General features: G+C 38.5%; 1 protein-coding gene across 2 annotated transcripts; it reads left to right on the top strand.

Moving 5' to 3' along the window:
- Positions 1-1,934: 1,934 nt before the first annotated feature.
- On the top strand, positions 1,935-16,196 carry LOC128513388 (guanylate-binding protein 1-like). 2 transcript variants are annotated; one of them, XM_053487138.1, is made up of 11 exons: positions 1,935-2,187; positions 8,907-9,093; positions 9,990-10,117; positions 10,452-10,561; positions 10,650-10,843; positions 13,469-13,648; positions 13,738-14,015; positions 14,155-14,364; positions 14,519-14,621; positions 14,793-14,986; positions 15,745-16,196. In XM_053487138.1, the coding sequence occupies exons 2-11, from the start codon at positions 8,907-8,909 to the stop codon at positions 15,970-15,972; spliced, it is 1,812 nt and encodes a 603-aa protein (XP_053343113.1). In that variant the 5' UTR covers positions 1,935-2,187; the 3' UTR covers positions 15,973-16,196. The 2 variants fall into 2 exon arrangements, with proteins under 2 accessions (XP_053343113.1, XP_053343112.1); XM_053487137.1 differs by having other exon boundaries at positions 1,936-2,187; positions 13,406-13,648.
- Positions 16,197-16,399: the final 203 nt, after the last annotated feature.

The raw sequence follows: 16,399 nt of genomic DNA, 5'->3' as shown, positions 1-16,399 counted from the left end.
CCATCTAGTTCTTATATAGGTTTGTTAATTTATGTTGTTAATCATTTATTTATATATTTATAATATATTTATAAGGTATTTATATATTTGATCAGTTTAATACATTTTTGCATATTTTCATTAACATATGTGTCAGTGTTAATTGCAAGATTATTTTGATTTAGTTTTCTTAGTCTTTTAAATAAAATCTACCTTTTTAGTCTAGATTTAACTGGAAAAAAACATAAATTACTCACTCTCACTCATCAAATAATCACTATACCGCTTTATCCTGTATTCAGGGTCATGAATACAGTGTAAGGAAGGGTACACCCTGGACAGTGTGCCAATCCATTTGTAACCCAGGTTAGAAATTAGTGTATTAAAAATATATATACTGTATATATATATATATATATATATAATAAAAAATAATAAAACATTAAAGAAAAACAGATCAGGAATGCTAAATTTAAATGGGTATTTAAATTTGTTGATGTGCTGTGTTCTTTTCCACTATTGGTATAACTATGGGTTTTGTGAAATGCTCAGTGATGACATCGGATAGGCGCAGAAAGAGAGAATATGCGCTTTTCAACTGACGATTGTCAGCACTGATTTAAAGACAGCATAATTATTGATGTTATTGAAGTGGATGAAGTGTGATTGTAAACCCTGCAAGTGCCGACGAGGTTGATTTAAAGAGTGTTAAAATTCTTCGGACTTGGTGAGTTTCAAAATATGACATGCAACTCTCTTAAATGAAGTGTTAATGTGCTGTGTTAATGTTTTGAAATGTTTTATGTGAGTTTATATGCATCTAGTGTTCACATGTTATGTTGTAACTTTTATGCATTGTAATTCTAAAGAGCCAAAAGTGTAAATTAGCAACTAATCATTTACATAACTAATGTTAAGTGCTTAACAGTATTTTCCAAGTAGTTTAAGTTTACATGTGGAAGATATGTTCAGTCTAGCACCCATGTTAATTGTCTGTGATGTTGTGACGCTGTTTGTATAAACAGGTCAGGTTTTTTTGAGCCTGAGTTGAGATGTTATTCTGAGATGGCGAGCCACCCAGTTAGAGAATCTTGAAAAAGACGATTAAAAGATAATCCTCGATTCATCACGTGTTGGGAGTTCATCCATTATTACAGGTGGAATTTATCCATTCCCCCCTTGCCCCCCTTTGGAGAAGCATTATTTTATATGATCTGTGCTGTGTTTCTATTTAATTTAATGTTTTCATTTTAATTTTCTGGTTTTCTACTTCAAAGTAAAAAGCAAGTTCAAGTCATTCTCTTGGTCTGTCTGTTTTGTTACTGCTGTTTACCAACACTAATATATATTTTGGCCCTCCTGTAGCGATCTGGTCTATTAGTGTATCCCTTCATATAGAGCCGTATAGAAAAAAAAAGCCTAGTAACCACGGTGCACTGCTAGTGGCGTGGGTTACAATAACCACTATACCATCGTGCCGCCAAACATAATTTAAAAATATTTTGATTTAATAGTTATTATTATTTTATTATTGTATTTTATTCACATTTTGGTCATGCATACCAACTTAAATGCACAGTAACCACTTTTACTTTACATTTAACAATGCAATAACATTAAAGTCACAGTTTTTTTTTTATGTATTTAAAAAATCTTGTTATTCGAATATATTTTAATTTCTCTTTACTGTGTACTGAACTGTATATGGTTATAATGACAATAAGAGCCTACTTGTCTTGACTTGACTATACAGTATATCCTGTGGCCGGATGTGAAATTGAAAGTAAAACTACACACACACACACACACACACACTGCAATGTTCTTTTTGCTTAATGTTACATAACACCGACAAAAATATGTTGTTTACATTTAAGGGGAATGATTCAAATACACAAGAAAAAAATTAAGAAAAGCAAATATTATTTAACATAACACAAGAAATACGGTTAATTCTGCAGTTTTTTTGAATGAGGTCGCTGTGAACAGATTTTTTCTGCTGTTTTGTTAGGTGGCGAGGGTTTGTTGTGTGCAGCTACATCTTGGATGACTTGCACGCTATGATTTCCTGGAAAGTCCCCTTTTTCAACTCACAAACGTGATTTCATGCCAATGTTTAGGCGTGAGCATAGTCTATAAAACTGTCTGACTGCTTCTCTCCAACAGTTTCATTTGCAGCTTGAGAGCAAGTAACATCTGCCTTATAAGGTACTGTATCATCTTTTATTACTTTATCAACACCCTGCATTACCGTGGCTTTAAAATACATAATGTCCGCACATGTACAGCAATTCACTTGATATAACAAAAAGACAGTGATTACAAATAACTACTAGTTAAGGTCTAGTTTTAACTGACAAAAATAACATTTTAGTCAGGCATACCAACTTTCAAAAACAACACCATTTAATTCCATTAAACAATTAAAAAATGTTATTAAACAACATTATTTAATTCTATTAAAAATAGAATGAGTTTAACTATGCAATATTTTATATATATATATATATACATTTTTAACAGTAGCCAAGAGTTTTGTTTAAATGCAATCAACAACTTTGAAAAACATCTAGCCAAGTAATGTTTATCTGAATGATTTAAATCCTTATGAATACCACAGGTGGTTAGCACTGTCGCCTTGCACCTTTATAGTCTGGATTCTAACAAATGAGAATGCAGAATAACATTAAACTAATGTTACTAATTTAAAATTGGCTAATGTCTTAATAAGCACAAAAGCTACTGTAATGATAATAACATCATGTGTCTGCATTTGATACAATTACTATGTAAGATTAAGGTAAATTTATTCTGCACATTTAAAAATAAAGTTAGCTGTCTTTATGCAAACTTGATATATATAATTTAAAGTACTTTTTAAACTAAAAATTCATAAGGTCTGCTACTGCAGTTTGTAAAGCAAATTCGTGACAATTAGATAGAAGTATTCCTTGATTGAAAAATCATGCGTCTGTTTATCGGTCACATTATCATTTAGGTTTTTTCAACATTCAGTTTTTAAAAGATTATTTTCATTTAGTTTTAGTCTAAGTATTTCACTCATCAACATTACCTAGCCTTAGCCCTAACCCTTGCCAATCCGTCCCCAGGATTATTGAATTGTTAGGTGAGGAGAAACTGCCGCTTCCTATTATTGTTTTTTCTCCTGCATTAAATGGTGAAGGAAAATAGTGGCTATTTGTGTATATCACCTTGAATAAACCTTATTATTCATACATTTCTCAATGTCCAGCATTGAATCATGCTTAAATGGACTGACGTTTGATAACCTCTTGAGACCACCAATGCCTGACATGTACCACTTTGCACACTCAGCGGGGCTGTGAGACAGCAGCAGGAAAATATGGGCTGCCCACTGTGACTCATTTGGGAGTTTGGAGGCCACGTTAGCTGCCCTCGGGATCTTTGCCTACTGGGATGTCTTATTACAATTTAATAACACAAACTACAAGAGTGGTAAGACAACTGAGTAACTGTCCTGCAAAAGGGACAGTTAACATCACTGATCAGAAAACTGATATGGTGCAGACGGAACAGTGCAATAAGTAGTAGTGCAAATGTCCTTATTTTATTTGTTTGAAGTGACATTTTATAAAACAATATAAAACAGTATAGAAGCGGGGTGTGCTTTACCAAACTATGGCAAATCAATTTGAATTACAAGTGAACTTCAATTAAGTTCTAGACATATCCCAAGGACAAGGGCTGAAATTATTCCCCGAGTAACTTAAGTAATTCAATTACAAAAAATGATTGAGGCAAAATCGTCTGCGTTAAAGCTTCTTTCAATTAATTTTAAAAGCTTGCATTATGGTTTTGTGTAATTATTTGTTTGGAAGCGCAATTATTTTTGTTGGAACGAAGAAAACGCGCTTACGTCACACATATGTGAATAATGACACTGCTTATTTTTGATAAAACGCTGTTTGCATTTTTTTTTTTCCCGGCCTGTCAGTATCACAGATAACACATAACAGAGTGTATGTGTAGCTGTGCTATCATCATTCACAGCCATTTATTTTTTTTTTTTTGTTTCCCATATTATGACAGACAAGACCGGGGGCCCAAAAAAAGAGAAGAGAGAGTAAAAAAATAAAAAATAAATAAATAAATAAATAATAATAATAATAAATAAATAAACAAATAAACAAACATTTAAGGAAAAAAAAAGGGAAAGGAAAACAAAAAGGGGGGGGGGGGAGAATATAGTCAGAATCTGCTTCCATACCTGCTGAAGAAAAAGAGAGAAAACAACAGAAGACACAATAGCAGAGAAATTGCAGCCACAACCAACATCTGTATGATTCGCAGTAAATCATAAATCCTAAAACCTGTTGAGCAGCGCACATAATAAAATATTCTAAAATAAACATTTTGTTTTGAAGCAACAGCAAAGACAGTGTGTGTGTGAGCACCTGTTTGTACACCAGTGTGAACATTTGTGTGCACACCTGTGTGTGTGAGCGCGCTTGTGTTCATAAGGTTCCTCCATGTAAATGTTTAATAGTGTGTGTGGGGAACCACAGTCCCGTCCCGCAAGGCATGGAGCAGACACGGCGGAGACACGGGCCCCAGACATCCAGAGGCCCCTCAGAGCACAGGAGTCCCAGGAGAACCACCGCAGGGACAGCCCCCTCACCCCGAAAGGGGCAGCGGAGAGCCCAGAGGGGGGTCATCCAGCAGCCCCAGTGCAGACGAGGCAGTCCGGTCCCTGGGTCCAGAGATCCCAGGGACCCTCCACCCCCCAGCCGGTGCCCAGCCAAGCCAGAAGAGCCAGATCCCGCCCAGCGACCGCCGCGAGTGAGCCAGTGCTCACCCGAGCGCCCCACCTCGGAGCGAGAAACCAACAACCCACCAGCGGCTGGGGGCACCCCACAGCTGGGTGTGGTGGCAGAGCAGGGGGGGCCTGGGATGTTGAGAGAGGTGGAGTCTAGGACCTGACCTGACACCTAAACGTAGACAGCCAGGCACACATATACACAAACATACATTCCCACCCTCATACACACAAACAAATATTCACACACTCACACATGTAGACACACAAAAATAGACACAGTATACACACTCACACCCCCCATATAACCACTTCCCTCCCAGAAAGACCCCCCCGGTCCCCGCAGCAGCGGAAAGGACCACCAGCCCAGACCCCGACCGAACGGCCAGCTCCTCCTCTCAGCCCCCGGCCCTGGACCGCGGACAGAGAATGGAGGTGTGGAAAAAAAGAAGACCCCTGCTTCGCCCCTCCCGCTCTAATGTAGTGTTGGTGTGTGTTGTTCTAAAGTGCTTTAAAACAAGGGAGGGGCAAGACACTAACCACTCTCCGGCAGCTCGTGTCAGCTCTGCCCCTCCCAAGAACCCTAAATGTCTACATGCCACTTAAAATTGGGAAGTGGGCACTGGCACCAGAGGTAAGGCTGATTAAACAGCCCGCCCTCTGGGCGCCATTCAGTGTGCCCACCCCCAAGGCCCTATATGTATGTGTAACATGACAGTAAGTAATGAGAGTGTCTAAGATGTGATATAAAATTGAGATGCAGGTGGTCACAAGGAGACGGGGAGGAAAACCTCCCCTGCATCCCAGCAACACCCCCGCACCCCAAAGCCCTACCTGTATGGTGTTGTGATGGAGTGGGAGGAGGAAAGCATCGGGGATGGGGAGGAAATAATCAGAGGGGGCAAGTACCCCCCCCCGTTGGAACCAGCTCCCCTACTGACCCCCATAGGCCCAAAAATCCGCCCAGGGCCGGGGGCCCAGGCCCATCCAAACCAGGGCCCATGGCAGCGGCCCCACCGGCCACCGCAGAGCCCGGGGCAGCCCACCAGGCCCCACAACAGAGGGAAAAAAAAAAAAAAAACTACTTCCACCCCCACATTCAGTCGACTCCCAGACTACATAGAACAATAGACTGTAATGGACCCCCCCCTGCAGAGAGGATACTCGCAGATGGTAGAAATATACCCACCAGCTGAAGAGGCCCCCAGCTCCACCGATGCGTCAAAGGTCCGGGCACCAGGGCAAGCACCAACCCACATCCCGGCAGCACACCAGCCAGGACCCACGCCCCCCCGGCCCAGCCGGAACCCCAGCCCAGAGGCAGAGCGCCCACAGGACCCCAAACCCCCCCGGACCTATCTCGGAGCGGTACAGCCGCCAGGCCGGCAACCTACGTCCGCCGACAAGGGCCTCCCCAGCAGCGCCGCGTGCGGCCGCCAGAGAAGGAAAAAAAAAAAACACCGCCCAGGAGCCATCAGCGCCCCATCCAGGCCAGGACCGCAGCCCCAGCGCCGGACCCCCCAAGAAACCCACCCCCCGAAAACACCTAGACGCCCCAGGCCAGCATGCCCCCCGCCGCATCAGCAACCAGGACCAAAACCGGACAGAACTGCGGCCACCACCCGCACTAGGTAATGGAGCCGATCAAAGGAGCCCAGAGAGATTGATCTAATGTGGCAGCAGACGCCGTGTCAAGACTAATATAGTCTAACAAACGATCTCTATATTGGTTGATGTTAAGATTATTTCTATTTTTCCAGTTCATGAGGACAGTCTTCTTAGCAATGCATAAGGCGGTGAAAGCCATGTGGATTGTGTTGACCTCTGTAGTGACACCCTCTAGGTCACCCAACAAGCAAACTGAAGGAGAGGCTAGAATGGAACACTTAAGACACTTTGATAAGTCTTCACAAATTTCATACCAGAATTTCTGAACAGGTGGACAGAACCATAGAGCATGTATGTAATTGTCAGGTGTGTTGTTTTAACAGTGTGAGCAGTTGTTAGAAGCTGTAAGACCCATCCGGAACATGATGACCTGTGTAGTGCACTCTATGCAGAATTTTGTATTGTATTAATTGTAAACTGGGATTTCTAATCAGTTCAAAAGGTTTTAAACATATCTGAGACCAGAAATTGTGGTCCCAGCTGACTGATAGATCTGCCTCCCATTTTGCAATAGGAATCGATACTGATTCGTCTATTTTGGATAGTGTCCTGTATATTTTAGATAATAATTTGGGGGTCTTGAGATTAAGGAATTCTGCCACTCTTGGTGGTATTTTGTAATTTGATACGATCGGAATTAAATTTCTTTTTTACTATAGATTTAACTTGTTGATATTCTAAAAATCTGTTCTTGTTAATCCCATATTGATTGACCAATATATCAAAAGGAATAAAATCTGTCCCTTCGAATATATGTTCCAAGTGTTTAATACCTTTACCACCCTAGTCCCTGAAGTTTATCATATTATTGTTTTGTACTATGTCAGGGTTGTTCCATATGGGAGTGCGTTTGCATGGGATTAGTGAAGACTCAGTCATTTTAAGAAACTCCCACCATGCTGTCAGAGAGGAGCTGATACTGATGCTTTTGAAGCAAACATGTAGTTTGATGTTTGAGCTAATGAATGGTAGATCTGAAATCTCTATATTATTGCATAGTGCCTGTTCTACATCTAGCCAAGGCTCATCCAAGAGGGTGTGTTTTAACCACCCTGATATGTGTTGAAGCCTGTTGGCTAAGAAATAGTGGTGAAAGTTCGGCAGATCTAGTCCTCCTTTGTCCTTGGTCTTTTGTAGTGTCTTTAAGCTAATACGCAGTTTACCTTTCCAAAGGAATTTAGAGATGGAGGAGTCTAGAGATCTAAACCAGTCAGTTGACGGTTTGCTTGGGATCATTGCAAATAAGTAATTAATTCTTGGCAAAACCATCATTTTTATTGAAGCTACCCTTCCCATGAGTGATATGGGTAGAGACTTCCATCTGGTTAGATCATCTTTTATCGTCTTCAAAAGTGGGATGTGGTTTAATTTTGTTAAATCTGCCAGCCTAGGTGAGACATTAATACCTAAATACTTAATATTTCCAGATTGTAGTGGAGTGGAGGAGGAGGACTGAAAGGAGCAGTTAATCGGAAGAACAGTAGATTTTAACCAGTTTATTGAATAATCTGAGATCCTTGAGAAAGAGTTTATTAATGTAATTACCTCAGAGAGAGTGATTTGTGAATGCTGGAGAAAAAGTAACACATCATCTGCGTAAAGACTGACTTTATGTTCTATATTCTTGCATTTAATGCCTTTAATCGCTATAGTCTGTCTAATTGCTGCTGCTAGTGGTTCAATAAAAATTGCAAAAAGTGAAGGGGAGAGAGGGCATCCCTGCCTGGTGCCCCTCTTAAGACAGAAGCTGGAGGATGTTTGGCCATTTGTCCTGACACATGCTGTTGGAGAATTATATAATATTTTTAACCAGTTTATGAAGGAGTTTCCAAAACCAAATTAGTGTAAAGTTGCAAATAGAAAATTTCAATTAACCCTATCAAAAGCCTTTTCTGCATCTAGAGACAATATTGTAATTTGAAGGTTTTTATTACATCAATAGTTTATCAGGTTAAGTAATCTGCGCGTATTTGTTGTGGAGTGCCTTCCTTTTATAAAACCAGTTTGGTCGGGATGGATTATGAGAGGGGTTACCTTCTCTATTCTTTTCGAGAGAGCTTTGCAGATTATTTTAATGTCAACATTAATAAGGGATATTGGACGGTAGCTGTTAGGCAGTACCGGGTCTTTACGCTGTTTGCATTTAAAAAAAAAATAAAAGTGGATTTTTCTAAAAAGAAAAAACTATTTATCTTTGTTTCTCTAATATATTTTACATTGCTGTTTAATTAAGCAAAAGTACATATTATCTGATTACTCGATTAATCGATTAAATTTTTGGTAGAATACTCAATTACTAAAATAATATAGCTACAGCCCCACCAGGGACAGTTAAAAGAAAAAGAATGCATCTGACCACAATGTGGAATGCCACAGCAAAGGACTTAAATACTTTCTGAATCCACTTTATATGCTGAACATTTAATTACAAATAATTTGTGGTGTATTGTGTTCTGAACAGATGGCTGAAGCCATGGATAAGCCGGAATGTCTAATAAACACTGACTCTGAAGGACGTCTGTATGTTGTGAAGGAAGCTAAGGAAATACTGGATCGGATTTCTCAGCCAGTTGTTGTAGTGTCTATAGTGGGGCTCTACCGCACAGGGAAGTCTTACCTCATGAACCGCCTAGCAGGAAAACAAACAGGTAAGGTAAAACTTGTCTAGGCTCATTTGACATTAGTCTATAAAATGTGTAACTTTGATTTTTACATTCTAATAAAGTTACCAGAAGAGTTCTACTGTTACGATAAATATATATTTCTGAGAATTAAAATTTCTGGGAAATATATTTCTGTTTATGTTTATATATTAACAAAAAAAATAAAGAAATCCAGAAACATTTCCTGAAATAACCTCAGATGACCAGACCAAAACAACAACAAAAATATCAATATGTAAAAAAATTATTTTGTCCAAAAGATAAACCAGGTGGGAAAAATAAGTACATCCTGTAACGCAGTAACATAAACATTTTCTGTATGAGTTTTTTTAATTATTTGGGAGAACGTTTGTGCTACTCTTGTTCACAATTTTGTATTAGTGCTTTAGTTAGTGTATGAGGGCATTCATTTCTGCATATAAAGAATTTGCCACAGCATCACAGTTTTTTTTTTTCTTTAGCCATTCAGATAGTCCTGACGATCCAAAATGGCCCAAATCTGACTTTTTGGTCATATGTAATTGAATTACATATCAATAATTCTAAATGTCTAGAAGGCCATCTAGTGGCTGGTTGTAATTTTTTACCCTGTTGGGTAAAATCTTTTTAATCTTATTCATTCCCATGTCAGTAAATGGGACAGATGCCAATCCTATTTTGAAAACATACAATAAGAGTAGATGATGCCTTGTTGTCCAGTCATACAGTCTTTTGTGTCTATGCTACCTCTTCTCATTTTGTGGTCAACCTGTTCAGATGCTAATTTCATGAATAGTGTAAGACCGTCGTGTAACAATGTGATTGCATTTATCAGATTAGTCTTTGTTATCTGAGATTTAATAATTGTTAATAGTTATGCAGTATTTTTGTGCTTGTTTCAGGTTTTGCTCTGGGAAGCACCATAGAGTCAAAAACTAAAGGCATCTGGATGTGGTGTGTCCCTCACCCCACTAATCCGGGATACACACTGGTGCTGCTGGACACTGAAGGACTCGGAGATGTGCACAAGGTATTGACAATATCTCCTTAGCGACACACCGTTATTGACAACATACCTTTTGACAGCGTGTGTCACATATAACATCCTTCCTTCATGAAGATAGTTTTAGACAGATGATTAAAAAGCAGCAAATCCAATTTCATTATAATTGCTGTATAATTATTTAGTAGTTTATGGAAATGGATGTTTTTTGGTAATCTGATGCTGCATGTTTGGATAAATCATGTTTCATGGAGATGCCATTTTTTGTAATGGTTGCTTCTCTTGAGGAATAACAGCTAGTCAGATTTATAAATGTAATGATGTGTATCGGGTTAATCACACCAAGTCACTGGCCTTTTAGGGTAATGAAAAGCATGACACATGGATCTTCTGCCTGGCTGTCCTGCTCAGTAGCACTCTGGTCTACAACAGCCTTGGGGTCATAGACAACAATGCACTTGAGAAGCTGCAGTATCCTTTGCTAAAAAACACACATATACAGCACACAAACACCAAATACACATGATAGAGTTGTTTTCTTAAACAATACCCTTTGCAGCTATGTGACAGAACTGACTGAGAACATCCGGGTGAAAGCACAGACAAGTGGAGATGATGATGACTCAGCAGAGTTCATGCGAGTCTTCCCGTCCTTCATATGGGCTGCTCGAGACTTCACACTGCAGTTAGAGAGGGAAGGCAAGGACATCACAGCTGATGAATATCTGGAAGGTGCTTTGGAGCTTAAAAGTGGTAAGTAACAGCATGGATCGTCTTTTAATATCACTTCCTCTGTAGTCTTGCAGCTTTCAAACACAAAGCTAAAGTAGTGGTTAAATGCAAATCAAATACAAAGATTAAGGTCTAAGTATAAACTCCATTAAGAATTAAAAGTATCTCAACTGAATTTCCTTTGTATGGAGCTATGAGCTTGTAGATGGATTATTTTGCTGATTTGGCGGGTATAAATGGTCGCCAGATAGCCCTATGGACAACTAACCAGGAAAGAGCAGGTCTTTGTCATTTTATTAAAAAGGTCCTATTATGCTTTTTCAAATATTTTCCTTCATGCAGTGTGTCATGTAGCTGTATGTAAACATAAACTATCTGCACTATCTATGACACTGACAGTGCACGATAAATAGAGTTTTTGTCTATTAAAAAAAAGAATCGGCTCACATTCGCCTAAACAAGTCGTTAGCAAACTATTTTTACTCTGTTACGGATCCACTTCACTCCGTAACATATTTGCATAATGTCCGCCCACGTTCTACGTCGCGAACAACGCGCCCGTCCACATTCTATGTTTATTATATATAGTTTGTAAATATTGTTTATATCTTTGTTTGGTTGTGGTGCACCTTTTTCGTTTACTTTATTTAGTTTACTAATACACGTTGACACAGTAAAACTGACGCCATCTTTTCTATGTATTGACGGGTCTCCAGAGCTGTCGTTCATTTATGGTCATGGGCGTTTCGTTTTCCGACACACGCTGTAGCGGTAGACCAATCATAAATCACCGCACCATCTGACCAATCACAGCAGTGAGGGCTTACGGAAAGGAAGGGGTTTAGACAGACTGAATCTTTAAACTGCTTCACACGAGTCGTTTAAGAATCATTTAGAAATGGGGTCAAATTAAATCTATTTTTAGAGAAAACTAAAGTGTTTTTTGACCTTGCATACATGTAAACCTGTTTTAGAGACTCATTAAGCAATATTAGCAATCTTTAAAATGGCATAATAGGACCTCTTTAAAGTAATTTCAACTTTTAAAAAACATAGTTTAGGTCCTATGTGTCACATCTTTAAACAATGTCATACAATGTTAAGGTTTCTGCATCTATTTATACACTGGTTGCAAGGGGGGAAAACAGTATGGTGGGGCCTAAAATGAGAAACATTGTAGAGTATACAGTAGAACCTCAGATTACGAGCATAACTCGTTACGGAAGGGGGTTAGTATTCCAAAACACTCGTAAACCAAATTTTATTTTCCCATAAGAAATAATGGAAACTTAAATTATTAATCATTCTACAGCCCCCCCAAAAAATACATAAAAATAATTAACACAAAATATTAAGTAAAAATAAAACAAATTAACCTGCACTTTACCTTTAAAAAACAGTAAAAAAAAAAAATCCCGGCAGATAAGTGTTTCCCTTTGTGCACGCAGGCGCTGTGTATATGTGTGTATGTGTGTCTGTGTGTGTGTGTGTGTGAGGCTAGAGTAAGTGGAGACTTTTGCTTTCAGCCCCTCCTGTCTCCCCCTCCTCATCTTTCACATTAAAACTTTCTCCTCTCATTTAAACACACTCACACACATTAACAGAAAGACTGTTATTCTCCTCTAAATTATTAAAGCTCCTCCACTTTTTTTTAATGTTGCTCGCAACAGCGTAACAGCCAGTTAATTCATGCTCGTGTAAAGATGAGATGGACAAACTCGTCAATGCCGTTCTTTTATTTGCTGCATTGTCAGGTTATAGTACAATTTTTCGGGTGGATCCTGCACTTAAATCCAACTCTTCTTGTCCTGAAGAACAAAACTCAGGCTCAATATCCTAGCTTACATCTCGCATTCGCATTCACACACACCGGACTGCATTACCCACAGTGCATCTCCCGCACTGGACTACACTTTCGTAAACAGAGGTCATAAATCAATGTCTCTCTCCCGCTACACTGTTTTATCTAAAAATTTGCAATAAACACAAACTAACAGAATCACTGCTGACACAGAGTGTGTGTCTCTGTGCGCGTATGTGTGTTTGTGAATGGGGGTTTCTCAGCCAGCACACACACACACACACACACACACACACCGCAATGAGGAGAAAATAGATTTTTTACCTCTGTATTAAGAATTTCTTTTGCTTTACTCATACGCGCACACGTGTGTTATAAGAAACAGTACAAGCGCTGTACACACGCGCTTCCGAACACAAAATAAAATATGTTTTACACACACACGTGGTCACAGTGTTATAATAAACAGTACACGCGTGCATGGATGTTGATTATACCAGTAAGAAATGAGCACTAAGACCCAGCAGGGGAGACGATTCCGCAGTGCAAGAGAGAAAAAAAAACGTTGGCTCAGTTGTGATCACGTGACGCTCGGCGTCAAAACAAGAAGCATATGCGTGAAACATGATACTCGGTGCTCTTAAACCAAGACAATGCTCGTTTTTAAGTCAAAATTTATTAAAAATCTTTGCTTGTCTTGCGGAACACTCGTAAACCGCGTTACTCGTAATCCCAGGTTTCACTGTATACATTTTTAAGCTGTTTTCCTTTTTCATTTCCAGGTTATGCCATCGCTGTTGAAAAGTTCAACCTGCCCAGGCGCTGTTTGCATGGCTTTTTTGCAGAAAGAAAGTGTTTTGTATTTCCACGGCCAGCTGGAGATGATGACTTGAGAAGAATGGAGGAGCTAACTGAGAAAGACCTTAACTCACAGTTTCGGAAGAATGCTAAGGAGTTCTGCAGCTATGTGTTTAACAATTCCAAACCAAAAACCTTAACCGGGGGCAGGATGCTTAACGGCAGTGGTCAGTAAACACCCGAGCACTCTGAACAGAAGTTGTCAATGTTGATTTATAAAATACAAAAAGTCATCCTTTTTTTTTTGTTTTATTAGCTCTTTGCAGTCTGGCGGAGGTCTATGTGGAGGCTATTCGTAGTGGCCGGGTTCCTTGTCTGGAAAATGCAGTGGAGACTTTGGCTAAGATCCAGAATGAGCGGGCTGTGGAAGAGGGCCTGCAGGTCTACCAGAGTCATATTTTTGAGTTGATCTGCCTTCCTGTTAATCCATCTGAGCTATCAGACATCCACAGAATCGCAGAGGCAGCAGCTGTTGATATCTTTATGAAAACGTCCTTCAATGACACTGAGCAAAAAGCACAGCTAAAGCTTATGGTACTTTGCAAACACAAGGCATACACCCAAATTCACAGAGGCATTAAATCAGCTTAAGTCTTTTTTTTTGTTTTTGTATTAAAATTCAAGATTAGTATTCACACACAATTTCTCTTTCTCTCTCTCTTTCCACTTCAAGCAAGAGATCCAAGCTGTGTATCAGGAGCTTTGCAGTAAGAATCATGAGGAATGTTTAAATGTTTGTAAGAAGGAGCTAAAACGGGTGTTTAGTCCATTGGAGGAAGCAGTGGCTGGTTTCTTTATGCGGCCCGGAGGCTACACAGAGTATAGCGAAAAACTCCAGAGCCTCATAAATGAATACAAAGTATACACAGAAACACAGCTGATGGTATGACTGCTAATATATTTTCCTTTTTATTTAAACATCCCTACGTAACAAGAACAAATAGTTGAAATACCATACATTAGGTTTTAATCTGTGTGTGTGTGTGTGTGTGTGTGTGTGTGTGTGTGCGCGCACGCATGTGTGTGTCTGTTTATAGAGCGAGGAAGTGTTAAGTAAGTACCTGAAGGACAACGAACAGTTTGGGAGGAATATTCTTTTAGCTGATCAGCACCTCACTGAAGCAGAAAGGAAAAAAGAAGGTAGACACACATTGGTTGCTTATGCTCATACACAGTGTCTCAGCGTATTGTAATGCTAAGTGAGAAACTCCAAATACATCAGGATTGTGTGCATGACAGTAGAGAAACCTGTAATATGTCACACACTTTTCTAAAATGTGTTTTATAATCACGTGTTCATATCCTTCTCAGAGGAGCGTTTGCAAAAGGAGGCTCTAGAACGTGAGAAAGAAATATTACAAATGCAAGCGAAACTTCAGGAGCAGGCATGCCAGGACCAGCAAAAGACCTACGAGCAGAATGTGACCCAGCTGCTGGAACGTATGGAGAAAGAAAGGCAGAGAGCAAAGGAGGATAATGAAAAAGTGCTGGATGCTAAGCTTAGAGTAAGAAACGACAGACAAAAAAGTTCTATCAATAATTTTGGTCCAACTTTCAGTAATTGTAAATGCCAATACCAAAAATTTAAGATGAAATATATGAATTGAAATTAAGATTACTAATTTATATTATAATTTATTACAATACAGTATTTACATATAGTAAAATGTATTAATTAAGAAACTTAACACAAAACAGATCACAAAACACCCCCTTTTTTATATATATATATATATATATATATATATATATATATATATATATATATATATATATATATAGACATAAACATCTTTATTTCTTAAGAGATCCTTACAAACATATACAAGTTTTAAGTTGACTTCTTGAACATTTTCAGGAATATTTGACAAGAATAAGTTTAACTGACCTCCCCTGATTACCTTCTATTTCATGTATATACTCACTTTGTAAGGTATAATTTAGAATCACCAAGTGCATTTTATCCACATAAAATGAAAAAGCATGACTGACAAAAATGCCTAAATTTTGTCATAATTACATTAAAAAAAATTAACTGTTAGATATGATAAATTTAAAATATAGGAAAATATATTATGCATATATTCAGAATCCTTTTCTTAGGTCAGGTGTTATTGATCAAACCCTGAATAAATAACTAAAATTAAAAAATGTGTTTAATAAAAAAAATGTTTTATGAAATTTAATGTACTTTCTGCACTGTGTGTGTGTGTGTGTGTGTGTGTGTGTGTGTGTGTGTGTGTGTGTGTGTGTGGCATTGCAGGAGCAGAGGGTTCTGTTGGAAAGTAGATTTAAGGAAAAAGCTGATGCTTTAGATAGACAAATTAAAAGTCTGGAGGGAGAGATGAAGAAGGATAACGAGTCTAATCCGTCTGTTATCTGTCAAGTAATAGATGGTTTGGGCAAGGCAGCGAGCCTGTTCCTCCCCGGCATCATCCCTAAAGTCGCTGCTGGTCTGGTCACATCATTAATATCACGATTACTTCGATAATCTTATTGCTAAAAGTTATTGTCTATATATTTAGCTCAGTCGTTTTATTATAGTTTTTTAATATTTTATTCTTGTAGTGACTGCTTAAAGGTATTTGAATGGTATTAATATTTTGTCCAGCAACGACATTGTAAACGTAAGGTGTGTTTCCACTGCATGTTCTCCAAGGTTCATTTCTTCAGTATGAGTTATTTAAAAAGATACACATTAAAGTATTAAGCTGATATGTCCAGAACTCTTTTTTTTTTGTAGAAAAAAAATCATATTTTTTGAAACCATAATTTTTTACACAATAGTATACAATTGAGAGGTTTACTTTGTGCACCATGAACACAGTAGTGTTGGGCTTACAATTATTTCTTTGACTCAGCAAAACTTTTACAACATTCATCTTCAATAGAAGAAAAAAATATATATTATGTATTTC

Source organism: Clarias gariepinus, chromosome 25, assembly GCF_024256425.1.
Source record: "Clarias gariepinus isolate MV-2021 ecotype Netherlands chromosome 25, CGAR_prim_01v2, whole genome shotgun sequence".
NCBI classification, from domain to species: domain Eukaryota; kingdom Metazoa; phylum Chordata; class Actinopteri; order Siluriformes; family Clariidae; genus Clarias; species Clarias gariepinus.
This window is presented reverse-complemented; position numbering and strand designations above follow the sequence as displayed.